Raw genomic sequence first — 27,308 nt, forward strand, 5'->3', positions numbered from 1 at the left:
TGTGTGTGTGTGTGTGTGTGTGTGTGTGTGTGTGTGTGTGTGTGTGTGTGTGTGTGTGTGTGTGTCTGTGTGTGTGTGTGTGTGTGTGTGTGCGTGTGTGCGTGTGCATGTGTAGGTACCAGCCACTCAGCTACGGTCTATGCCGCCGTCTCCCCACAGACCATGTCAGTGGACAGCTGCAGTTCCGAGTGGACATCACCTCTACAGGACACGAAGGTGTGTATTTCTATCTCCATCATCCACAAACATGAGCGTTGCATTCTTTTCCCTGTGCGTTGTGAGCTTGTAGAAGGACTATTGTTGCTGAATATTTGCCCATTATGATATGCCCAGAATACGGATACAAGGGTGCATGTGGTTAAGCTGGAGTGCAACCTTAGATCCTAGCAGATCTGTGTCTTCTTTCAAATGTCTTCTTCAAGTACACTTGCAGAGAGAAATACTTTTATCAACTTTCAGGAATTATTTTCTCTTTTCTTTTTGTTTAATGTTGTGTTGACATTGCTTGTTTGGGGGAGCTGTGAAACACATTGTAACTTTGATTTGAAAAATAAGGGTTATTATTAGCTTGGCGTGCATGCGTGCGTGCTTGTGCCTACGCACGCACGCACGCACACAGACACACACAGACACACGATGATGCAACTTCTCATTTGTGCAGAATACTTTTATCTTCCTCCAGCTGCCAACCTCCATCTCTTATCCAAGGAGCATGTCTTTTTCCTGATGCTGTGTTGTTAGTAATGTTATTCCTAGATGTTGAGGCCAAATCAAAGTGCTGAAATGTAGTTTCAGCACTTTGACTGTTCTGGGGCATGACGTTCAAAGACATGTTCTCTACTTCTCACCTCTCCACTTTCTTCCTCTCTCTACCCCCCCATCCTCCTCTCTCTCTCTCTCTCTCTCTCTCTCTCTCTCTCTCTCTCTCTCTCTCTCTCTCTCTCTCTCTCTCTCTCTTCCACTGTCTTTTCTCTCTCCCATCTGTTGCTCCCTCTCTCTCCCCCTCTTTTTTTCATTTCCTGTTCCTTCTCTACACCTTCTCTCTCCGCTCTCATGTTTTCTCCTTTTTTTTTTTTTCACCTTCACCTCCGATTTTCTCTCTATCCTTCTCTGTCTCTCTCCCTTCCCATCAAACTCTCTCTCTCCCCTACCCTCTCTCTCCTCTTGACAGAGGCCTCCCCCGATGCGATGGGGACCATCTTGGGGGCTGGTGTCAACGGAGATCCCGGGAGCCCCTCGGACGACGAAGACCTTCCCCACCCGTCGTCGTCCTCCCGCGTCGCCCGCGGCCCCTCCCCCACGGGCTCCGATGAAGGCTCTCTATTGGTCAACGGGGCCTCTAATTACAGCGAGGATACCGTGTGGCGGGGGCCCGACCACGCGAGAGGTCAGGGCTTGGATGGCGTGGCTCTTGGAGGCCACACCCACCGGCAGGTGTCGCTGAACGACTACCTGGACGCCATCGAGGCCCCCAGGAGCCCCTGTGGCGAGCGGCTGCTGGCGGCGCCCTCACCGAAACTCCGATCCAGCTTCCCGACGGACACGCGGCTCAACGCCATGCTCCACATCGACTCCGATGAGGACGAGGAGACGGCGGGCCAGCCGAGGGACCAGTCGCAGACGAGGGAGCCCCAGCGGGCCGCCGAGTTAGCCAATGGCACGCAGGAGGCCGGGACAAGTTCAGTACCAGGAAGCGAGGGTTCCAAAGCAGATGGGGAGCAGGAAGCCGAGGGTGGAGCCGAAGCAGAGGCAGGACCGTCGGACGGCGATGGCGCCGGGATTGAAACTGTGGCTGAGGCTGCGGTCGAAGGCGGGAATGAGGCCGGGGATGGAGTTGAGACCGGGGGCCCAGGAAGCTCAACCTTGGCCGAGGCCGCAGCTGGCGGTGAGTCCGCGGTGGGTCTCGCCGCTGGAGTTGAAGCTGAGGCCTCGCATGTTGCCGGGGGTGCAGCCAACAACACAGAGGTCTGCGCGGGCTCCCGCTCCTCACGAGGGTCTCCACTAGAGGGCCAGCGGACACCAGAGGAACCTGCCGGGGGAGAGTGCATGTGTCAGGGCCAGAGAAGTCCCATGGCTCCAAACCAGGAAGCAATGAGCACGTCTACATTCACCGGTTCTCATCTTCCACCTATTCAGGTGAGCGGGCCTCCCCTTCTCTCTCTTTACTAGAGCCAGACCGATAGGTTTGGCCGTTATATAGGCCATTATTTAACTTTTTTGACGACATGGATATCTGCAATTTTGCTGCAGAAGTGTCCTGATTTTAAGTTTTTCAAATTGTTTAGAATGTAGTTTTTGTTTTACAAAATATTGGTCAACCATCTGTAATCAGTGTGCCGGAATCGGCATTGGACCCAAAAATCTGGCGTCAGGCGTCAGGTACTCATCATTACCTATCCTTACCTCACCTCACTTCACCTTGCATGTGCCCTTCTCTCCTTACCTATTCTTTCCTTCACCTTGCCTCTGCCCTCCTCTCCTCAAGGAGGTGGATACCAGAGAGGACATGGCTCCTAAGGCAGAAGAGGAAGGTGCAGAATCATCAAGCAGTGAAGCCAACGGACCAATAGCAGCAGCTGCTTCGGCCAGGAGGAACATCACTGATCCAAACAGAGGGTCGTCTGCAAGCGGTGCTGAAGTTGGTACGTGAAAAATTTCGACACGCATGTGTGTGTGAGAGAGAGAGATCTTCCTGTTTAATCGCAAAATACCACTATGTATGGCTGCACAACTCTTGTGTAAAGCCTGTTGTTGTTATAGTTGTGGTGTGGCCATCTGCTAGCATTAAAACGTTTTTTTGAAACAATATAGTTATATATAGTTATTAGGGGTGTAACGGTACATTTATTCATATTGAACCGTTTAAATCAACTTCCAATGATGCGCTCTGCCCCAAGGCAGCCCAAACAGCGACAAGGCAGCAAGTTGCAACATCAGTGTGTGGTCAAAAGAGACAGAGAGAGCAACGCAAACATGTGTGGCGGTGAAGGAGAGTATGAAGTTAGCCAGTGAACGCACAAGTCATGGCACCAGTGCACTGTGTACAGTTTGGTTCATTTGTCAGTGAATAAATGCTGTGGTTTGAGTACAGCTCTCTTGCAAAGTTTGCAAATGGCCTGTGTGATATCCATAGGCTCTGTTTGTATTTGGTAAAACCAAAATATTCCCAAATGGACAATGTCACAGAGCTAAGAAGCTAATAGCTAACCTGGCCTTAAGCTGGACTGATTTGAAGGTTGACCAACAATTCCCCCCAACAATTTCAGCCGCTCTTCCTAAATACTGTAGATAACAGTTAGCTGCTGAGGCTCCCCTAAGTTTAATGAAGCAAAATCAAATACATTTCTCTGACGCTATTTTTTTTTTTTTCTGCTTTTCTGCTGAATAAAACATTAACCTAACCGTAAATGTACCGAACCGTAACGCCTCGGCTTGAACCAAACCTTGAACTTTATGATCTGTTACACCCCTAAGTTGTAGTGCTTGATGTGGCCGCCCCTTAAGTGGCCATCCTGATAGTCTATTTGACATTTGTGTAGTATCATTGTCTCTTCACATGAATATTTTGTCCCTGTGCACAAGCAGAACCAATGATACTACTGGTTTTCTATCCTGCCAGCATGTCAATTACAATTTCTTGGTTTTCTTGTCCCTTTAGTTGGAGAGCTGGCACGCTATATAATTAATAATAATATAACCTATAATTATCCAACACAGTGTTTTCTTTGAGTTCCAGACCGTTAATAATGAAACCTCCCATCAGTGCAGAGATTCCCAAGTATTGTGAGCCAAGGATGTGACGTTTGGGTGTGTCAGCAATATTATACCGACAATGTGCAAGTTTGTACAATTACAGCCATACTGTATTTAAACAAATAGCCATTTGCGTGTGATGGGTTGTCCGGTCCACACTACACAACGTGCCAGATGAAAACAACTAAACATACATGGTCTGAAACACACTAGCTACTGGAAAGAAAGACCATGAGCACAGACTCACACATTGGTCTGTGGCTTAATGCCTATCAAACAGGGGTCCTTGAAATTGAAAAGGTTGAGAATCACTGAGCTATAACTGCTACACTCTTTCAGAGTCAGGCTGGCATTTGCAAGAGTAAGTGAATGGCCATCCTTGAAACCTTGCCCAAAAATATAGTCAAACATACTTATGTTATAGATGCAGGGTTTTCAACTGGTGGTCCATGGACCACTGGTGGTCCGTGAAGGTATCTGCATGTGGTCCCTGACCAAGCGTTCAGTAAAATAGGAGACTGAAGGGTTTTGTTCTTGTTTATTTTTTTCCTTTTTTATTATTATCTTTCTTTTTTTTAATGCTCAATGTTAAGCGGACGACAACCGTGGATACATAGGCCTTTATTTACTGTATTCCGTGAAGGAAATCCCGTCACTAGCGTCAAGAAATGTGTCTCTGAGGTCTAAAGTGTATTCAGGGTGAGTGGCAGCCCGATGGCACAGAACTTGGGCAAGGGGGGTTCGGGTTGGTCAAAAAAGAGAGGGGGGAGCAGGACCGCCGCTGGTAGGAAGGGAGTCCACAGGGCTCAAAGGGGTGCAACCGGGGCGATAACCGAGAAGAAACACAAGAACAAGCCAGTTTGCTCAAGGTTGGTCCAGCAGGGTGCGAGATTAGCTGTACACACACAGACAGACAGACAGACAGACAAACACGGACACACCGGCAGTGGCATTAACATGTCTGGCAGAGATTAAAACCAGTGCCACAGTACAAATTATTTGTATACACAAGGCTGATCGATGCCCGCAGGGAACGTATTCCCTTCTGATAATGAAATACACCTAGTACCCTTTAGATCCTGTTGTCAGAGAACTCATCGTACCCCTCCATCTGCCTTTCATGTCCATATATGGGGATCTCTTCCTCTGTATGTATCCCTGATGACATCAATATGACGTCATAGTATCGACATCAGACGGACGGTTCACACAGAGATTATGTGCATTCTTCAGGGATATCCATACATGGAGTTCTATTGTTGCACAGTGGTTCTGGACAACCGATTGGTCACACAGAACGCTCAACGAGATTTTGCACATTTCTAGATGAGTCCCGCCGACAGCATTTTCCCACACACTCACATCACGACTCCACCTCCAAGATGTCCAACCTCCAAGCATACAATGACAAATTCATTAATTGCAATGACGCCTGCGCAAATCAGCAGTTTGGAATGCTTGGCAACAGTTTGTGTTGTGTGTGACATCAGACCAGAAATCCAGTCAACATAGGCTATATAGGAACAGTACATCAAAGAGAAATTGTTACTGTACTTCAAACAGGAACTATTGAGGTGGATAACTAAGTTAAAGACTGAGGAGTTTGAGAGAGACTATATGAGACAGCCCGAGTAAAAAGACAGATATATAGAGGAGAGAGAGACAAGTGAGCGAAGAGGAGATGAGGACAAATCTCCAAGCCGAAAGAGAACAAATAAATCCATCCAAATCTCAGTCCAAGGAATGCGGAAGCTTTGATGAAGAACCAGCGGCCATTCAAATTGCCAGCTCTGTAACCAACCAGAGAAAAGGAGATGGAACTGACGAATCAAGATCTTACCAAGACTTTAACTCAGCCAGGAGAAGTAAAGATAGATCTGATGGTGACTTATACAGGAAAGAAAACCACAAATGTAAACAGTGTGGTAAGAGTTTTAGTATGTCAGGTACTTTGAAGACACACCTGCATACCCACACTGGAGAGTTAGGTTCTCTCAAAAGACACCTGCATACCCACACTGGAGTAAAACCTTTCCACTGTAAACAGTGTGGCAAGAGTTTCAATCAGTCAAGTTCTCTCAAAAGACACCAGCGTATCCACACTGGAGAAAAACCTTTCCTGTGTAAATATTGTGACAAGAGTTTCAGTCTGTTAGGTAACCTGAAGACGCACCAGCGTATCCACACTGGAGAAAAACCTTTCCACTGTAAACGGTGTGACAAGAGTTTCATTCAGTTAGGTAACCTGAAGAAGCACCAGCGTATCCACACTGGAGTAAAATCTTTCCACTGTAAACGGTGTGATAAGAGTTTCAATGAGTTAAGTTCTCTCAAAAGACACCAGCGTGTCCACACTGGAGAAAAACCTTTCCACTGTAAACGGTGTGACAAGAGTTTCAATGAGTTAAGTTCTCTCAAAAGACACCAGCGTGTCCACACTGGAGAAAAACCTTTCCTGTGTAAATATTGTGACAAGAGTTTCAGTCACTTATTTAACCTGAAGACGCACCAGCGTGTCCATACTGGAGAAAAACCTTTCCTGTGTAAATATTGTGACAAGAGTTTCAGTCAGTTAGGTGACCTGCAGAAGCACCAGCGTGTCCACACTGGAGAAAAACCTTTCCTGTGTAAATATTGTGACGAGAGTTTCAGTCTTATAGGTGATCTCAAAAGACACCAGCGTGTCCACACTGGAGAAAAACCTTTCCTGTGTAAATATTGTGACAAGAGTTTCAGTCACTTATTTAACCTGAAGACGCACCAGCGTGTCCATACTGGAGAAAAACCTTTCCTGTGTAAATATTGTGACGAGAGTTTCAGTCAGTTAGGTGACCTGAAGACGCACCAGCGTGCCCACACTGGAGAAAAACCTTTCCTGTGTAAATATTGTGACAAGAGTTTCAGTCAGTTAGGTGACCTGAAGACGCACCAGAGTGCCCACACTGGAGAAAAACCTTTCCTGTGTAAATATTGTGACAAGAGTTTCAGTCATATAGGTGATCTCAAAAGACACCAGCGTGCGCAGTCCTGTGTAAAAAAGAAATCAAACCTAGAGAACCCACATACTGTAGTAAGGATATGTGACTTGACTAGTAAGGTTACAACCTTGATTAGAAAGTAACTAAGAAAGAAAATGCGAATCACAATTGCTCCTTTGAAAAGTAATGGATATAAAATAAAAACAACACTTGCTAAAAAAAAGTGCGACAAAAACTTAATGTTAAATCACCACAGTGCAACAAATAGTGAGTGAGTGAAAACCTCTGCTTTGAACCTCTGCTGTCATTTTGTATTACTTTTTTTTTCTTTCATCTATGGGGGTGTGAGGTTGCTGTGTCACTTATATTTACCAACACACAGGAGGAGGGGATGTGACACAGACACAAACAAGGAGGGATCAAATGTATCCATTTACCATTTAATGGTAAATGGATAAATTTTATTCCTCCTTGTCTACAGTATAAACTATTATATTATATTGTACACCGTTACATAGTACAATACATAGTATAGTAAAAAGCCAAACAAAATGTATTAAATCTCAGGAACTATCGATCATTTTCTTGACGATTATTCTATCGATTACTTTTTCGATTAATCGAATAATCAAAAAGCACTTTTTTTATATATTAAACGTTTTTATACTAAAAAAGAATAATAATTATAAATAAACAAATCTTATATTATCTTATATTAATTAACAATAATGAAAAAAGCAGATCTACAAACTAACGTCACGATGCGACACGTAGATCTGCTATTTTCATACATTTGGAATTTCTTGGAATCGCTTTTAAACTTTTTGCCTACAATGACATGTGGTTAAATGATATATTATCGATCATTTTAAATAGATTAAATCGATTAGTTCAATTAACTGTTGCACCCTACTCAGGAGCAAGAGCTGGCAGAAGGGAGGAAGAGGAGGAGGAGGATGAGGAGGGAGGGGAGGTCTGGCGGAGGCGGTCCATGCGCCTGATGATGCAGGCTTCTGGGGGCGTGTCTAATAACCTGGAAGAAGGAGGAGCTAGACAGACGGGTCATCAGGGACCAGATGAAGAGTCAGGTGAGCTGAGAGGCTACGGTAGATCAGTGGTTCTCAAAGTGGTCGCCCGGGGACCCCCAGGGGTCCTTGAGGGGGTTCCACGGGGGCCCCAGCTAAATCATTGATAATAAGGAACCAAACGGACTCGGGTCCATTTGGTTCCATTTGTACGCTCTCAGAGTTATGGGGATCCGTGGCCCAATGCACACCAAACTGGAGGTCCTTGAAATTGAGAGGTTTGAGAAATGATGGATCCAACCCTGTTTCAGTAGGAGAACGATTACAGTGGGTGCAGTGGCCTTGTGGTTAGAGTGTCCGCCCTGAGACTGGAAGGTCGGGGTTCGATCCCCGGCCCGGGTCATACCTCAAAGTCTATGAAAAATGGGGCTGAATGCCTCCTTGCTTGGCACTCAGCATCAAGGGTTTGATTGGGGTTAGTCCCTCCGACATACTAGCATTCACGGCAATGACCCCCCCCATCTAAAAAAACTTCTCCAAACAAAACCCTCCCCTCAAAACCTTCGCTCGTCCAACGCCAACCTTCTCTAGGCCCCCAAGACCAATCTCCGCACCATGGGCGACCGGGCTTTCTGCTCCACTGCCCTACGCCTGTGGAATGCCCCCCCCCCCCCCCCCCCGACCACTTGAGAGCCCCATAATCTACCGATGCGTTTAAAACTGGACTCAAAACATACCTTTTTAACAAAGCTTTTTCTTAGGTCTTTTAATTCGTTTTTAATCTACTTTTTCCCCCAAGAAAGGGTCTTATTGTTGTTTCTGCCCTGATTTCATCATTTTTGTGCATTTTTAAACCCTGTAGCACTTTGTGATTTCCAAAAATGTAAAGTGCATTATAAATAAAAATGTACTATTATTATCATTATTATTATTACTAGAGTCATGTCCAGGGGGTGTACTTGTACATCAAGCTGCCTCACGCTACAGAAACAGAAACAGGAGATAGGCTCCTGTCCTATGGGCCTCATGGCTCGGCAAGGCTTACAGATAACATAAAGAATTATGGATCCAACCCTGTTTCAGTAGAAGAACGAATACAGTAGGTGCACAAAAAGATTGCCTGTGGCTCAGGGCTGCCAACTTTACATCCTGAAGAATACCTAGACGTTTGGGGTAACAATGAAGCTGAGATTCCCCAAGCTTAAGAGTCTGAAGAGAAAATGCATTGACCCATGTACTGATGATGGACTGGGGCATTGTTCAAACCCAAGGATAGTCGATTAAAGGTTCATGTACAGTGATTACAGTCATTATTGACTGGTTCCTGGTACACTACATTATCCCGCTTATTACACAGCCACTTACAAACTAAGGCAAGGCAAGTTTATGTGTAGAGTACATTTCAACATCAAGGCAATTCAACTTGCTTTTTATAACAATAAAACAATACAGAAAAATTTGATAAATAAGAATAAACTTGCAGTGCAGAAGAATTATTAAAAAATCCCAATAAAAGGCAGCAGCAAACAGAAAGGATTTTAGCTTTGATTTAAAATAATTGAGAGTTGAAGCACCCTGTGTTTTTTTTCCCCCAGACATATGGTGCATAAAAACTGAACACTGCTTCTCCACGTTTAGTTCTGATTCTGGGGACTTCCGAGACTGTAGATGACCTGAAGCGGTCCTGAAGCGATAGTCTGGGACTGGGAATGAATCAATTATTAGGCAGGAAATAATTAATTTTACAATGATTTCATCAGCTTCCATGCTTCCATGGCAACATGAACAAAAGATTGCCTTGACTGACGAATCAGAATCCAGAATTTAAAACGTAATAATACTAGGTGATGGAGGGTGATAATGTTATGAGGCGTTGTGTGGTGTTGAGTGTATTACAAGGCTCACTGGGTGGAAATCAAGCAAAATTGGATCTAGAGAAATAGGGGTTCGCCAGTTAATTGAACTAATCAATGTAATTGATTAACCCATTAAGACCGGGAGCGCGTCTGTGTCATTTTTAGATTTCTTTGGCTATTCAAAAATAGCAGATATACAAGCTCATAGCGCGGCACCGAGTGTAGATCTGCTATTTTTGAAAATGTGTGAAAATATGTGCAAATCTTTGAATACATATATTTTTCTAAGCGTTAGGATTTAGAAAAAAAAAATTTTAATCGGCCTCAGGTCTTAAACCTTATTTTTTGTATACAGTACCAAACATACCAAAAATGTACGAGCTCACAGTGCGTTGCAGATCAGTTATTTGCGGTATTTCTAACGAAAAAATCTCTTAGAATTTGTTTGCTGATTCGTTGATATATATAGTATATAAAAAATACACTTCTCAATTTGATTCATCAAAAAACGTAATCAATAGTATAATCGCTAAGAATATCGTCTCTGTCGGGTGGAAACCTCATATGTCCAAAATTGTTGCTTTTCAGGATTCAAATTCAAAAATAGCAAAAAAGAGCAGCTCGACGAGCTCAAAACGCATCACTTTTGATACTTTTGTGTGACACAGTAGTATGATCAATATGGAGATAAGGGGTTTCTGCCCGACAGCAACGATATAATCAATGCAGCCCTATAGAGAAGTAGAACAGATTGACACGAAGATACACAGAAGTAGAACAGAAAGAGCTAGGCAGAAGCCGTTTGTCATTATGATAACTGTGTGTGTGTGTGTGTGTGTGTGTGTGTGTGTGTGTGTGTGTGTGTGTGTGTGTGTGTGTGTGTGTGTGTGTGTGTGTGTGTGTGTGTGTGTGTGTGTGTGTGTGTGTGTGTGTGTGTGTGCAGGTGCTACAGCCCAAGTTAATGGTCACCAGTCTGTTCGCTCATTGCCGTCAATCCGCCAAGACCTCAACCGTTACCAGAAAGTGGATGAACCACTGCCGCCCAGTGAGTGAGCGTGTGATAGTGTGTTCGTATGTGTGTGTGTGTGCGCGTGCATAGGAAAGATAGGTCGAAGTTAACAAATATCAAAATGCCACTTACATCTTATTTCATCAGCTGTAGGGATGGGACGATATCTGATATTATAGTTTTTCTGCAAATGTACGCGTGCGTGCATGTTTGTGTCTGTGTGTGTGCGGGTGCCCAGATTTGAGGTAGTGGGCGGAAGGTTTGTGCTCCTTTGTGCGTGCTTGCGTGCGTTCTCTCTTGTTAAAGCTATTGTAAAATGTCCTTATCCAGTAGTAACGCTGCAACAGAAGTTTCCTTGATGTGATACATTTGGTAAAATAAAATAGGCATAGTAAAGCCTAAAATACAACTATTCAAGCTTCCTAAATGACCATTTGCTATATCATTTCTTCTACCCTTTCACAGAAAAGAAAGCTAATAATGCAACAACAAGCAAGTAGGCCTACTGTAGAAATTACAGAAGCAGTCTCAGTGCAAAAAGTCATAACCAATTTGCTGCTGTAGATACAGTACATGTACTGTAACTACCTCAACGTACCTATTCACTTGAAATGACAACAAAACTGACATAGTCGAAGTGTTTCTCTCTTTGGCTGCCGTAGTCTGTTGCGTGTGACGTTTTATTTAATAGGAAACAGTAATGGGGATCCAGGGGAGATGAGCCACAACGGAGGCTTGTTTGTAAACCCAACAGCTTGTTATCAGAATTCCCTTTGTTCATTTGTGCATCTCTCACCGGCATAGGAGGTCCTTACTGCCCACCGCCTTCAGACTCTATAACTCATCTCACCTCTGGACTCAACCATCAACAACAATTATATTCTGTGTATTATTATTGCTGCTATGCCTATAACAATGATTAGATGTAAATTAAATTAAATGAACGACTTGACCCTATTTCATGGATGTCATAATAGGTGAAGATTTTCAAAAGAACATCTAAAAGGAAATTCAACCTTTTTAAAAAATAGGGCTTAACTGTTTAAAGGGGAAAACCACTCATTTTCAACATTGAACTACCTACTGTATGTCTTTAATACACCTTTGGTGTCTACATTGAAAATACATGCACACAGGAAGATGGGTCCATTTGTATTTTTGTAACACTTACACAAGCATTCTTGGTTGTCACGCTTTACAAAGACGCTGACAGAATATGAATTAGTCCTTGTGTTTTGAAGGATGTGAAAAACGTGTATATTTTTCCAACCAGTCTACTCTGTGTGTGTGTGTGTGTGTGTGTGTGTGTGTGTGTGTGTGTGTGTGTGTGTGTGTGTGTGTGTGTGTGTGTGTGTGTGTGTGTGTGTGTGTGTGTGTGTGTGTGTGTGTGTGTGTGTGTGTGTGTGTGTGTGTGTGTGTGTGTGTGTGTGCGTGCGTGCGTGCGTGCGTGCGTGCGTGCGTGCGTGCGTGTGTGCGTGCGTGCCTGTGTGTGTGTCACTCAGACTGGGAGGCGCGTATCGACAGCCACGGGCGGATCTTCTACGTGGACCATGTGAACAGAACCACCACGTGGCAGAGACCCACGGGACCCCCGGCCCCACAGACCCTGCAGAGGTCCAACTCCATCCAGCAGATGGAGCAGCTGAACCGCAGGTCAGAGGGCAAGCACTCACCGTGACTGTGTGTACAGTATGTGTGTGTGTGACCCCTGGGGGTCCCCTGAGCCCACTTTGAGAACCACTGGTATACAGTAAAGTCCTGTGATCATTGGACACGTTTGGCAAACATTTACCCACTTTTGAAGCTCTAAGAAGGTTTTTATGGGTGTTGACATGCTGGAGAAAGTGCCTGTGTTGCCGCCTGCCATTGGTGGAGCCGGTGAAGGACAACAATTCCCATTTTGTCCATCATTCATCATTGTCAAAACCAGGAATAGGTAGAAAGAAGACAGACATGTAACAATGTTTGATTATTATCTAAATAAGACAAATCATCATGCACACTGGATGAAAGTAGACATTCCTATTGTCAGTATCCCTTTCCTGTTACCTTTATTTATAAAGGTAATCTCTCTTGAGAATTAGACCTGGTCAGACAGCTGCAACGATCAGTTTTGCATATTTGTGGAGTAAATACGCGTACTTGTAAGTGATAACCCCCCCCCCCTTCCCCCCATATCTCCCCACCCCAGATATCAGAGTATCCGAAGGACAATAACCAATGACAGCAGGCCAGAGGAGCAGCCAGCCAATGAGATTCCGGCAGACGAGACTGACATGCACCCATCTATCCCAGGCATCCCAGGTATAGGCCTTATTGTCTGCAATGCATTGTGGTCTAATGTATGTTGTTTAATTTCTGCGCTCTGCATGAATTAAATACTGTTGAAAGTTCTGAGATGGTTTACGAGACGATTAAACATTTGCGCGCGTGTGTGTGTGTGTGTGTGTGTGTGTGTGTGTGTGTGCGTGTGCGCGTGTGTGTCTGTGCGTGCGTGTGTGTGCGTGTGCTTGCGTGTGCCTGTGTGTGTGTAGAGTTGCGTAGGGATAGCACTGTGGCTCAGACCAGCTCCAGGACTCGTCTGGCTCTGCTCTTGCAGTCTCCCAGTGCCAAGTTCCTCACCAGCCCTGATTTCTTCACTGTGCTGCATTCCAACCCTGTACGTATCTGTCTGTCAGTCTGTCTGTCTGTCTGTCTATCCATCTATCTCAGCGTTTCCGAATCTTTTCTGGATCTGGGAAAGTCTCCAAAGTGTTTCCGGCCCACCCATCTGACCACGGCAGCCTTTCAGCTAAGAAGTGGTCAGACGGGTGGGCCGTGTGCATGTTCAGAGCATGTTTATTTTAATGATCAGTCGATTAGTGGTCCAGCTTTGGTCCATGGAACTAAAGTAGTATACTTTTAAGCTCCTGTTTATCTTCGTCAAATTGAAAACTCCCTTTCAACTTTTCAATTCAAATATGTTATAAATATGTCCTCTCCTCTCCTTGCAGAGTGCCTATCGTATGTTCACCGCCAACACATGTCTGAAGCACATGATCAGTAAAGTGCGTCGCGACACTCACCACTTTGAGCGCTACCAGCACAACCGAGACCTCGTCACCTTCCTCAACATGTTCGCCAATAAACAGCTGGAGCTGCCGCGTGGCTGGGAGATGAAGCACGACCACATGGGCAAGGTAGGACTGTGTGTGTGTGTGTGTGTGTGTGTGTGTGTGTGTGTGTGTGTGTGTGTGTGTGTGTGTGTGTGTGTGTGTGTGTGTGTGTGTGTGTGTGTGTGTGTGTGTGTGTGTGTGTGTGTGTGTGTGTGTGTGTGTGTGTGTGTGTGTTGCAGATTTTGATCTGTTTGTGATTAGTGATTCTCAAAAAGGACCCCCAGTTTGGTATGCATTAGACCCCCATAACTCTGAGAGTGTACATTTGGTTCCATCTGTACACCCTCAAGGACCCCTGGGATCATCGGACCCCATTTTGAGAATGACTGGTTTGGTCCATTAAGAAAGCATCTGTGTCATTTTAGATTTTAGCATTGGCTATTCAAAAATAGCAGATCTACAAGCTCATAGCAAGTGCCGTGCTATGAGCTTGTAGATCTGCTTTATTTTATTTTATCGTGAACATTTTTGCAAATCATTGAAATCTTTTCAAAGCGAACATTTGTAACTCAAATCTTTGCTTCTGGGGGGTCCCTGGAACAAAATATTTTGAGATGGGGGGGGGGGGGGGGGGGGTCCGTGGCCAAATCATTTTGGGGGTCCTTGACATGAAAAAGTTTGAGAACCACTGATATAGCAACCTAAGTGTTTAAAAAAAACTGTTAGAAGACATTTTGTAGAATTGGCCTCAGGTTTTAAAGATTGTGTGTGTGTGTGTGTGTGTGTGTGTGTGTGTGTGTGTGTGTGTGTGTGTGTGTGTGTGTGTGTGTGTGTGTGTGTGTGTGTGCGTGTGCGCGTGCGTCTCCTCGCAGCCTTTCTTCGTGGATCACAACTGTCGCGCCACGTCCTTCATTGACCCCAGGCTACCCGTGCAGAGCACGCGTCCCGCCATCCTCCTGGCCCACCGGCAGCACCTGACGCGCCAACGCAGCCACAGCGCCGGCGAGGTCAGCCCACGCCGACTGGTGAGAAACAACACACGCATACTCACAAACCTAGGCATTCTGAGATATAGGCCTAGTATATAACCCAGTGATTCTCAACCTTTTCAGGCCGTGACCCCCCAAAATAATCATATTTGAACTGGGGACCCCTACCCTGACAAGCACTTGGAATTTAGAGTTGAGGCGCTCAATTTTTGTTTGACTCGGTTCCACAGATAAATATGGTGAAAATAGCCGATCTGCAAGCTCACAACGTCTCTTTCTTATATTATTTGACAATTTGGCCAATGTTTGACCAGTTTTTGGGCGGTGAAACCGCCCCTATAAGTGAGATTTGGAAAAATTTACAAATATCTTGGGCAGTGAAACCGGCCCTAAAAGTGAGGTTTGGAAATTTGTACAATTATCCTGCACTGTGATTGGCCAATCACAATCTATTCAGGACTGTGATTGGCCAGTGTCACATGACACATGTGCATAGCCCTATATAAGCAACCATAACTTTACAAAAACCATAAATTTGTTTTTGTAAAGTTATGGTTTCGTCCATCATAAAGAGTGTTTCAATAAATGTATTTATCTTTTGTACATGATTGGTTGACTCCATTCAGTATTGTGATTAGCTTGCAAGACACCGCCCACTTCACACAGGGTGTGATTTTTATAGTATAGTTAGTTGATTACTTTTGTTGCAGTAATGGTGTTTTTCTTTTCTTTCTTTTGTGAGGAATTAAAAGGTCTTAAAAGTCCTTAAATTGTCACTTCACTGTCATCTGGGGACCCCCCCCAAAATCATGTGGGAACCCCCCTGGGGGTCCCGACCCCCACAGGTTGAGAACTACTGGTATAACCCAATGTTGACGCACCGAAAGAAAAAAAGTTGCCCTTTTGCATTAACATTTTTCTGCTGCCTTTGTAATTTTCCACAGAACAGAAGAAAATGCCCGTAATTGTGGAATTCTGGAGCGTGCTGTGTACCGTATCCTGTTTTCTTTGTTTTCTCAGATGTGCCAAAGGAGCCTTTGCACGGCACCAGTTGAACAGTTCAGTTTCCATTCTACATGTAACATCCTCTCCCCCCCTCTCTCCCAGGTGGGCGAGGAGGCTCGTCATGCCGGACCCCCGGTCCTACCGAGGCCCTCCAGCACTTTCAACTCTGCTGCCAGGGGGCAGCACCAAGACGTCATGCCAGTGGGTAAGTCAGTACACACACACACACACACACACACACACACACACACACACACACACACACACACACACACACACACACACACACACACACACACACACACACACACACACACACACACACACACACACACACACACACACACACACACACACACACACAGTTAACCCATTAAGACCGGGAACGCATCCGTGTCATTTTTCGATTTCTTTGGCTATTCAAAAGTAGCAGATATACAAGCTCATAGCGCGGCACAGAGAGTCACGCTATGAACATGTAGATCTGCTATTTTTGGGGAAAATAGTCAAAATGTTTGCAAATCTTTGAATATATATATATTTTTTTAAACTACAGTTTTTAACTAGAATCTTTGCTTCTGGGGGTCCCTGGAACAACATATTTTGAGATGGGGGTCCGCGGCCAAATACATATCATTTTGGGGGTCCATGACATGAAAAAGTTTGAGAATCTCTGATAATAACAACATAAGTTTAAAAAAAATAAACAGTTAGGATTTAGAAGCAAAGATTTTAGTTACAAATGTTTGCTTTAAAAAACATATATTCAAAGATTTGCACATATTTTCCGCGCTATGAGCTTGTATGTCTGCTATTTAGCCAAAGAAATCTTAAAATTACACAAATGCGTTCCCGGTCTTAATGGGTTAACCTATCAGAAATGATGCCTTTGCTTCCTGCGGTCTGTAACTCAGAGAGTGTACAAATGCATTACATTAGCATATTCTCAGAGTTATGGGGATCCGTGGCCAAATACATACCAATCTAGGGGTCCTTGGAATTAAAAAAGTTTGAGAAACACTGCCCTACTGATTTCGGTGCAATGGCCTTTCCTCCTAGATTTAATTGTTTCTCTAGTAATACCTGTTAGGTGTGGTTTTCTTTGAGACGCCCACGAAAGACATTGACATCACATTGTGTCCATCCCATCCTCTTATACCATCCCATCCTCTTATAGCGTACAATGAGAAGATTGTGGCGTTCCTCCGTCAGCCCAACATCTATGAGATCTTGCAGGAGAGACAGCCCGAGTTCAGCCGGAATTACTCACTGAGGTTGACACACACACGCACGCACCCATGAGCGTGCACACGTACACACACATCAACTCTAAACTTGACTCTTACCTGAGCGTATAAATGTCCGTTTCCCTTCTGGGGACCAGATAAAACAAAAACAAATAAGCGTTCCTCAGCGTGGAAGCCAGAAAAAGTTCCTCACATAGTCTATTTGATTTGCTTTGATTTGCTTTGATTTTGGATCTACTATCCTTGTAGAGACTTTGGTCCCCACAATGATAGTAATTCCTGTTCTCACACGTGCACACACACTGTCGATGCATTCCGCAAGATGTGCAAAGAATTGTGGGATACATAGTAACAGATTCTTGCATCGCCATGACAACAGGGAGAAGGTGCAGCTGATCCGTGCAGACGGAGCGTCGGGATTGGCCAGGCTGTCGGGTGACGCTGACCTCGTCATGCTGCTCAGGTGAAGCTTTCTTACGTCTGTTTCCTGTGTCTCCCTCCTCCTTGAAAATGGAGAAAGCTGCTTAGTTTTACCTGTGTAGCGTTAACATCTGTTTTATTGTGTGTTGTGTGCCGTGCGTGCGCCCCTTGCAGCCTGTTTGAAGATGAGGTCATGTCGTACGTTCCGCCGCATGCCTTGCTGCACCCCAGCTACTGCCAGTCACCACGAGCGTCACCCGTCTCCTCCCCACAGAACTCACCGGGTAAGGGGGCAGTCAGTCGCTGTTCACCTTTGTTTTGTCACTTGCAACAGAGACGTCCTCTTGCTGGTACACCAGCAAAAAGCAAAAATCATGAATGCTAATTTAACTCTGAGTCTAAAAATTAACCACTTATGTCCTGTTTTATACTGGTCATATGATGGTGTCAGACAGTGTACCACATGCTGGATATGAAATGTGACTCAAGACCTGGAAAAGATTTGAGACACAAATGACCCGCACACTGCCACTTGCAGCATGTGCTCTTACAGAGAAAAACAGATTATTAAAAAAAAAAGTGTTCAAAAATAGCTAAAATAGCAGATTGTGACACGTTGTGAGCTTGTACTGTATATAGTACTTTACTTACTTTATTTGTTTATTTGGACGGGACACCGCATATTAATACATATCAATGTAATGTAAATACACCAGATTTATACACCGGAAAGATGCTCATTTACATCCGCAGTCCCCACAAAAAAACATAAAAACAAGTAGTACATTACATTACATTACACAGGGAAAACAAAGCATAAATACAAAAACAGAGGTACAAAACAGGTACAAAAGGTGAAACATATATCTATTTAAGGCTAAAACTAACATTTTTCACACCATAATGTTATTGCACAGAGACAAGAGCAGCGTTTTAGAGGGCAATGTATGTGTATACTAAAGTATGTATACGTTATACAGTACGTTGGAAATGCGTCTTAAAGGGTTAAGGAAGCAGAGCGAATTGAGAAGATAATTGAATGCAATGCAAACACAGCATTAAATAAAGACTGTCACTAATCCTATTGTTATCAATGCGGTTCCATTCTTCTTCTGTCCTATGTGATAATGTGATGTGTGCCTCCAGGCACCCAGAGAGCCAACGCCAGAGCCCCAGCTCCCTACAAGAGAGACTTTGAGGCCAAGCTACGCAACTTCTACAGGAAACTGGAAACCAAGGGTTATGGTCAAGGCCCAGGGAAGCTCAAGTAGGTGTAGAGAGAGAGTTTGTGTGTGTGTATGTTTTAGTTTATTACATGATGCATCACTAAAAACATCATTCACTATTCAAATGCTACAATAGGCTCTATGCACAGCAGCCATATTGTGAAGACATTCACAGGTGTTACCAATGATACTAATGAAGGCTCTGTTCCATTTAGTGTAGCACAGTGGTTCTCAGATTTTTCAATTTCCACGACCCCCATAACTCTGAGAGTGTACAAATGGAACCAAACGGACCCGTAAGGGTCCGTTTGGTTCCATTTGTACACTCTCAGAGTTACACACTTGTAAGGGGCCATTTGGAAACTCCTTAAGGAACCACGAGGGTCCCTGGACCCAAATTTAGAGCCACTTGGTGTAGCAGAGTGTTTCCAGTGAGCCAACATGCACAATATCAGCACCCTGACTCTGTTTGACCAGAATGGAACAGAGCCTTCATTAGTATTATTGGTAACACCTGTGAATGTCTTCACAATATGGCTGCTGTGCATAGAGCCTATCGTATTCTATACATTTTCTGTCAATCAATGTATACATTTGTTTCAACCCTACGGACAGTGTGTATAGTATGTCATCACATTCAACCTGGCTGTTCTCTTTGTGTGTCTGTTTGTGTGTGTGTGTGTGTGTGTGCGCGCCATCTGTGCGTGTATTTTAAGGTTGATCATCCGTCGGGACCACCTGCTGGAGGATGCCTTCAACCAGATCATGTGCTACTCCCGGAAAGACCTGCAGCGCAGCAAGCTCTACGTCAGCTTCGTAGGGGAGGAGGGGTTAGTATTGTAAAGATGAGGGGTTTAGGGTAAAGAGGAGGGGTTAGTATTGTTAAGAGGAGGGGTTTAGGGTAAAGAGGAGGGGTTAGTATTGTTAAGAGGAGGGGTTTAGGGTAAAGAGGAGGGGTTAGTATTGTTAAGAGGAGGGGTTTAGGGTTGCAGCTATCGATTATTTTCTTTTTGGGTTAATCGAATAATCGAGAAGCGTGTTATGTTGTTTCTTATATGAACAAATTGACCCAAATATTGTCTAATATTTAATTTTTTATAACTAAATCATTTATATTGATTAACTAAGCCCTGTTTGTATACTTAAAAATAAATAGCTGATCTACAAGCTCACAACACATCACATTGTGACACATTGTTTATCTGCTAGTTTTGCTCTTTTCTGTAGCCTAATGACAAGAAAGAAAGAAAGTATATTTTCCCTCCAAGTCGATTGATCGCTAATTGTAAAGACTTGCAGCGCAGCAGGCTCTATGTCAGCCTCGTAGGGGAGGGGAGGTTAGTATAGGGGGCGTCCAGGGACAGGACAGGAGGTATTTGAGGGGGAGGTGGGCTATTGAGGATAGTGAGGTGTGAGTTTATTTGTAGACATGGTATGGAGAGGAGAGAGCAGAGTATCAGCTCTGTGGAGGTGGAACACTGAATATTTGGGAAGGTGTGCGTGTGTGTGTGTGTGTGTGTGTGTGTGTGTTTGTGTGTGTGTGTGTGTGTGTGTGTGTGTGTGTGTGTGTGTGTGTGTGTGTGTGTGTGTGTGTGTGTGTGTGTGTGTGTGTGTGTGTGTGTGTGTGTGTGTGTGTGTGTGTGTGTGTGTGTATGGGAGGATAAGCAAACACTTGCAGAAAATGGTGCCAGCGAATGTGTCTGCTTTTCAGCAAGCGTTTTGAGCAAGCAGAAGACCACACAGAGCTGGAAAATGGAATGGATAGAAATATAATTCATTCAATTTTCAAAAAGAGCAAAGATTGCAGATCTACCAGCTCACATATTTACTACTAACGAAGTAGGGCATTCATTTACCGGGGGGGGGGGGGGGGGGCATACAACATGAATTGAAATATGGAGATATGAGGTTTCTGCCCAGCAGCAACAATATGTAAGATAACACAATATTCCCACATGAAAGTAGTTGTTTGTTTGCAGCCCTGTCACAACACCTCACCTAGAGGTGTGAATGTGACTGCTTTAAACAGGCTCAGTGGCCTTGTGGTTGTTAGTAAGTCAGAAACGTTGGTTCCCAAGGATACTTCCTTACTTGCTGTACTGTGTGTGTGTTCCAGGTTGGACTACAGCGGGCCGTCCAGGGAGTTCTTCTTCCTGGTGTCCCGGGAGCTGTTCAACCCCTATTATGGTCTGTTTGAGTACTCTGCCAATGACACCTACACTGTCCAGATCAGCCCCATGTCTGCCTTCGTAGACAACCACCATGAATGGTAGGAGACGCGCCTTATGTACACGTACGCACACACACACACACACACACACACACACACACACACACACACACACACACATATCACGCACAAAGGGGTGATCTCTCTCTCTACTACAAAATAAATTATATTGTGTAATTTAAGCTGTCAAATAATACACAATCGTGTGTGTGTGTGTGTCTGTCTCAGGTTTCGTTTCAGCGGTCGTATTCTAGGCTTGGCTCTCATCCATCAGTACCTGCTCGACGCCTTCTTCACTAGACCTTTTTACAAAGGCCTACTGCGCATGTATGTACCCCCCCCCACACACACACACACACACACACACACACACACACACACAGACACTCACGCAGTCTCGCTCCTTCTTTTATTTTGAGACATCACAGAAGATGCCAGTTTTTTATATTGTACATTATCACCAATGGAAACCGGACAAATTCTGCCCTGCATGGCTTTTTTTCCTCCTCGTACATGTAAAATATTGTTGTTGTATTCTGCATGTATTAGATGCTCTAGTGCATGTACTGTACCAGAGCCATCGTGTGAAACTATGATGGCGGATCATTGTCTCTGAATGCCTTGGCTGCCATGCCGAAACTCCTTGATGTCCCCAAAAGGTTGTACTCCAGGACAGCAGTGTCACCTAGGGTGAACTGCTGACAGAATTCTTCTTCTTTAGAAGCTCCGTCTTTCTGTTTCCTTGCTGTTTAATCACTTTCAATCTGCCTTCCTTGTTTTGGGCATGTTAAATGGGCATACAACATTTTCACAACAACAACAAAAAGTGAAAATGGTAGAGCTCACAACACGTTGCACATTGTGGGGCTTAAGTTGTTAACCTGTGTAACTTGGAAGATGATTAGTCACTGGACCATTTTAAGCCACACAAATGGGGCTGTCCAACAAACATTGGAAAAGGAAAGAATCACTTCTGTCCTTGACTATAACCAATCGTAAAGTTTGAATTCTGTACAAAAATAATGATTAATAGAACAATATTAATTTAAAAAATAGAATAATAGAACTTCTGGTGGGCGTCGACTTGTGTTAATGAAGTCGACTTGGCGACTAGTCGACTTTTTGGTTAATGCCCTACTGTGGTGTCCCCCGTTTAGTCTGTGTGAGCTGAGCGACCTGGAGTACCTGGATGAGGAGTTCCATCAGTCTCTGCAGTGGATGAAAGACAACGACATCGACGACATGCTGGACCTCACCTTCACCGTCAACGAAGAGGTCTTCGGACAGGTGAGACTCAGAGTGTAGAAAACAAAAGCAAGCGCTCTCAGTCAGATCGTGGACATTTTTATCTTTATTATAGCGAACATTTGTATCTCCGATCTGTGCTTCTGGGGGGTCCCTGGAACAACATATTTTGAGATGGGGGTCCGCGGCCAAATACATATCATTTTGGGGGTCCTTCACATGGAAAGGTTGGAGCACCACTGATATAGCAACACTGTTAGGATTTAGAAAACATTTTTAGATATGTATTTGGCCGCGGACCCCCATCTCAAAATATTTTGTTCCAGCGACCCCCATAAAGCAAAGATTTGAGTTACAAATGTTCGCTTCGAAAAATATAAAATAGTTCTAATAAATAATAATAAATAAACAAATAAATAAATAAATAGAAAATAATGATAATTAATTGTTTAACTGATAGTATTAATTGATTACAGCTTTCGGTTAACGGTTAAGCAGTTAATCATTAACATCCACATATTGCAGTGCCATCTGTTGGTCTAATCTCTAATGCCTAATTATTGTAGATGCATACAACAGTGAAACGGTACCTACAGTACAGAGTCAAATGGCAGTAGACTGTGTGTAGAATGTAATTCATCTCTGTGGCAGTACTGCTGTAGTGCAGTGTGCTTGGTACTGGCAATCTGGTGCTTAGTTGGTGTGTCCTGTCCTTTGATGTGTGTATTTGCCTCTCTTGCAGATAACGGAGAGGGAACTGAAGCCCGGCGGTGCCAACATTCCCGTCTCGGAGAAGAACAAGAAGGAATACATAGAACGCATGGTGAAGTGGAGGATAGAGAGGGGCGTGGTGCAGCAAACAGAAAGCCTCGTCAGAGGCTTCTACGAGGTACGACTGTGTGCGTGCGTGTGTGCATGCGTGCGTTTGTGCGTGTGTGTCTCTGTCTGTTCAGCAGATATATGTAACTCATTTAGACCTGAGGCTGATTCTAAAAACACCTTCTAAATCCTAACCTACATTTTCTGAAAAACTTTTAATTTTGATTCAAATGATTATAATTTTTAAATCCTGTTGCTATATATCGTTGTTGTCGGGTGGAAACCTTGTATGTCCAAAACCGTTCCTTTTTTTGTATTTTAAAAACGATTTAAGGTAGTGAATAAAGCGGATGCGAGGCGTTGTGTGCTTGTAGATCGGCTTTTTTCACTACTTTTGTGCGACGCTCTTGTCTGATGAAGTAGGGCTTTAATTTGCGGGGAAAAAACATACAGATTTGAAACTTGGAGATACAAGGATTCTGCCCGACAGTGACGATATATAGTAACAACTAAAATGACACAGATGCTTTCCCGGATTGAAAGGTATAACAACGTATTGGCTTTCCGGGTCTAAATGGGTTAAAATACTTGAAGCTTGAAATATAGTATTACTAATAACAGAGTGAATTACAATGAATGCAGCTATTGCTCAAAGGATTCGGTGTCTTCTTCAAGGACTGCAGGGATTGAACCGGAGACTTTACTAACACACAGTTACCATCATAAGACTTGCCCCTTGAATTGTTCTCCAACTGTTTTGGATTAATTATGTATGGTGATATTTGATTTCATATGAGTAGCACATTCAAAGCAACTAAAGCGTGATTGATACATACATAGCTGTATACTGGTGTCGCGCACAAAAAAAACGCATATTTACGAGCTCACGTTGTAAATTAGCATATTTCGGTGCGTGACAAGTATAAATCAGGCATTACAATCTTCGTGGTCTCGACATGATTTCCATTCCCCTCACATCGGAATCATTAGATTATCTTTATGCTAGAATCATTGAAGCATACAGTAGACATTCTTGTCATGAAGCCATGTTTACAAAGTGGAACAATTGCACGCAGAATTAGCCATGTCATGTCTGAGTGATGTTGACAAAATTAACTCTATATACTCTATATACTTCATGTTTGAAGTCTACGATTACAAGCTTCAAACCTAGATTTATATTCTGTATTCGGCAGGTGTACAGTATACTGTATGCACCATTATGGGAATTGTGGAACTGATAAGAACGCAATACAGCCAACATATTGATTTTGACAAAATCTTATTTAAAAAATGAGTTTCAGTGAGATGCAAACAAATATGATAGAACTTGAGCTTGTGCCTTACCCAAGTTCACTGTTTCTTAATGTCAGGTGTGGGGAACACCAGAGGTCCTAAATGGACCTTTGCAGATAATGTAACTCTGAGAATATAGACTAGGCCATTTGGTTCCATTTACACTCTCAAGAGTTAATAAACACTGAGGATTTTCGGTGTATATCGGGGTCCCAGAGAAAAAAATGGTATAAAGCATATCAATCTGGTGGTCCTTAGTTTGAGAATCATCAAGTGCACATTCTAAATACGTGGGGGTGTGTGTTTTATCCAGGTGGTGGATGCCAGGCTGGTGTCTGTGTTTGATGCCAGGGAGTTGGAGCTGGTGATTGCCGGCACTGCAGAGATCGACCTGGCCGACTGGAGAAACAACACAGAGTACAGAGGAGGTACAGTATGGAGGGACGTCTTCTCTGTTGATCATACAATGCCATACAATGAACTTCAAGTTCTGAAACATTACAATTAGAGCCTGACTGTCATTTTCTGGGTCCGATGCCGATCAAGATTGTGGAGAGTCCCAGAGAGTTTTCAAAATGTGTTTCCAGATTTGGACAGATTTGGATTGTAATTTTGTTTAGGTTTGAACTGGTCAAAGCTTGAATGTTCAGGCCTTTATCAAGTTGCTACTGTAATAAACCGTGGTTCCATTCTGTCTCTGTTTCCCCCTGTAGGTTACCATGACACCCACATAGTGATCCGGTGGTTCTGGGGGGCGGTGGAGAGGTTCAACAATGAGCAGAGACTCAGGCTCCTGCAGGTGCGTGGGTTTAAGTTATAACACAATTTAAGCATTACACTATTTTTTTAAGGAGGATTTTGAGTAAGATTCTTTGCATTCCATGGATTAGTTGTGAGCATGACATGAATATCCTTTAGCTCTGGCTGTTTGTTAGCATAAGACTTTTGAAACATCATCTAAGTAGCCTCGTTCTCTGTAGTGGAAGATGTTGTCCATGGGTTAGCATCCCACTTCACCAAGTAATTGTTGAGGAATGATGTTGAGGAAGTTTATTGCATGCGCTTGTGTTCCAAAGGAATGGATCGCACATCAGTATTGCAGAGGTGCCAACCATGGTGAAAATATAAAAGTTAATAAAGCAGTCACACAACTCATAGTCACTATGAAAGTTGAGTATAATCACCAGTATAGTATCATACCCTGAAGAAGATACTTTCTGTCAAAACGTTATACATTTGATTAAAACGCAACTTTGTTGTGCAACTGCTTTGTTCTTTATAACTAAAAGGACAAAATAGAGACAATGTAAATTATTCTTGTTTATCAATAATTGACTCTAATGTTAGATGTACCACTGCACCATGTAAAAAGTGTCTAGATCACCTTGTGTGGAGGATGGTTAAAGAGGTTACAGTTTATGTAATGGGTCGGCAGACAATCCAACTAAATAATGATTCCACAGTTAAAACATGTAATGACTTTGCCATGTGTCATTTCTAGGTATTATTATTTCAGGACAGAACAATTGTCAGAACATAAGTCAGAATGCATCCATTGGTCAAAAGAATAGAAGGATGTGGGCGTACTCCCAAAGCACAGAATTGACGTCAATGCTACCGAAGTCTTTTTCACTGAAGGGCCTTTTATATGAGATTCCCTGTGACTCATCTGAAGGGGACAAAAACACCAAGCTCTAATCATGGTAACAAAACACAAAGAACAGAAAGCGCACGCATCATGAATCCTCAATAGACCTTTTTCCACAGCACAAATGTTGACGTGTTATACTGTGGCTGGATAAGCGCAGCTGAGGGTAATAACAATCAGTGGGGTATGTTGCATTGAGGTGTCACTGTGTGCCAGCATGGACAGCAGCTCCTGTACAGGGTAACCGAAATGCTCGCCCCCAAAACACACTCACTAGTTTTACTGAGGTTAAGTTTAGGAATAAGGTTAGGTTTAGGCATAGTTTTACTGAGGTTACGTTTAGTAATAAGGTTAGGTTTAGGCATACTTTTACTGAGGTTACGTTTAGGAATAAAGTTAGGTTTAGGCATAGTTTTACTGAGGTTACGTTTAGGAATACCTGGTGGCGACCGTTCCGAGGTTGCCAGATTTGACCTGGGACGCGTTCTTGTATTCCTGTACGGTTAACTTCACGCTGGCTCACAGAAACACCTAAATGAAACACACCCACAATTACCTTCAGCTGCGCTTATCCACCTATGACACCAAATTGTGAAAAGGGTCTATTGAGGATTTTACTGTATGTTTGTGTGCTGGCTTAAACGCAGAACAGCTAACCGTGCGATTGGTGGGTTCCTGGACCGCTCCTCTGCTCATTCCCCATTCTGTTCTCACTGAAAATGAATGATGTGTGGGCAGCTGTCACACCCTGTCTTAACCCATTAAGACCGGCAACGCATCTGTGTCATTTTTTGATTTCTTACGCTATTAAAAAATAGCAGATATGCAAGCTCATACCGCAGCACTGAGTGCCGGGCTATGAGCTTGTAGATCTGCTCATTTTTTAAGATTCTGAAAATTTGTGCAAACCTTTGAATACATATTTTTTAAAGCGAACATTTGTAAAATATTTTGTTCCAGGGACCCCCAGAAGCAAAGATTTTAGTTACAAATGTTGGCTTAAAAATATATATATTCAAAGATTTGCACAAACTTTCACGATGTTTAAAAAATAGCAGATCTACAACCTCATAGCACGGCTGCGTTATGAGCTTGTATATCTGCTATTTTTGAATAGCCAAAGAAATCTAATCTAGAGATGTGTTTCCGGATTGAAAGGGTTAAAAGAGCTTTTAATACTGAAAATACCCTCTATCTTCCCCTTTCTTCCTCTGTTTCCCCCATGTCTCTGCCTCTCTTAATGTTACCTTGTACCTATCTTTTTCTCCTTCTGTCTCTCTCTAGTTTGTGACAGGGACCTCCAGCATCCCCTACGAGGGTTTCGCGGCGCTCCGAGGCAGCAATGGACCCCGCCGGTTCTGTGTGGAGAAGTGGGGTAAAATCTCCTCACTGCCAAGGTGAGCAGGTGTTTTTCACTGCAGCACAGCAGTTCACATGCAGCTAGATAGATCTTCAGAGTTAAATTAG

At 43.6% G+C, this 27,308-nt stretch overlaps 1 protein-coding gene across 6 annotated transcripts in view; it reads left to right on the plus strand.

The window, feature by feature from the left end:
• Positions 1–27,308, plus strand: part of LOC308080144 (E3 ubiquitin-protein ligase HECW2-like) — a 39,798-nt gene that overhangs the window by 9,994 nt on the left and 2,496 nt on the right. For 3 of the 6 annotated variants that reach the window (XM_080421914.1, XM_080421918.1, XM_080421919.1), the window contains exons 7-29: positions 116–216; positions 1,172–2,136; positions 2,486–2,642; positions 7,649–7,819; positions 10,556–10,657; positions 12,124–12,274; positions 12,813–12,925; positions 13,156–13,280; positions 13,615–13,800; positions 14,589–14,741; positions 15,813–15,915; positions 16,888–16,984; positions 17,337–17,420; positions 17,552–17,661; positions 18,524–18,644; positions 19,320–19,433; positions 20,720–20,872; positions 21,062–21,160; positions 21,991–22,120; positions 22,821–22,967; positions 24,507–24,621; positions 24,907–24,992; positions 27,126–27,238. In XM_080421914.1, coding sequence (XP_080278040.1) covers positions 116–216; positions 1,172–2,136; positions 2,486–2,642; positions 7,649–7,819; positions 10,556–10,657; positions 12,124–12,274; positions 12,813–12,925; positions 13,156–13,280; positions 13,615–13,800; positions 14,589–14,741; positions 15,813–15,915; positions 16,888–16,984; positions 17,337–17,420; positions 17,552–17,661; positions 18,524–18,644; positions 19,320–19,433; positions 20,720–20,872; positions 21,062–21,160; positions 21,991–22,120; positions 22,821–22,967; positions 24,507–24,621; positions 24,907–24,992; positions 27,126–27,238 — 3,696 coding nt within the window. The remainder of the gene's footprint in view (positions 1–115; positions 217–1,171; positions 2,137–2,485; positions 2,643–7,648; positions 7,820–10,555; positions 10,658–12,123; positions 12,275–12,812; positions 12,926–13,155; positions 13,281–13,614; positions 13,801–14,588; positions 14,742–15,812; positions 15,916–16,887; positions 16,985–17,336; positions 17,421–17,551; positions 17,662–18,523; positions 18,645–19,319; positions 19,434–20,719; positions 20,873–21,061; positions 21,161–21,990; positions 22,121–22,820; positions 22,968–24,506; positions 24,622–24,906; positions 24,993–27,125; positions 27,239–27,308) is intronic. The other 3 variants (XM_080421915.1, XM_080421916.1, XM_080421917.1) reach the window with 3 other exon arrangements.

This window comes from Gymnoscopelus braueri (assembly GCF_963280865.1).
Source record: "Gymnoscopelus braueri genome assembly, chromosome: 24".
Lineage (NCBI taxonomy): Eukaryota > Metazoa > Chordata > Actinopteri > Myctophiformes > Myctophidae > Gymnoscopelus > Gymnoscopelus braueri.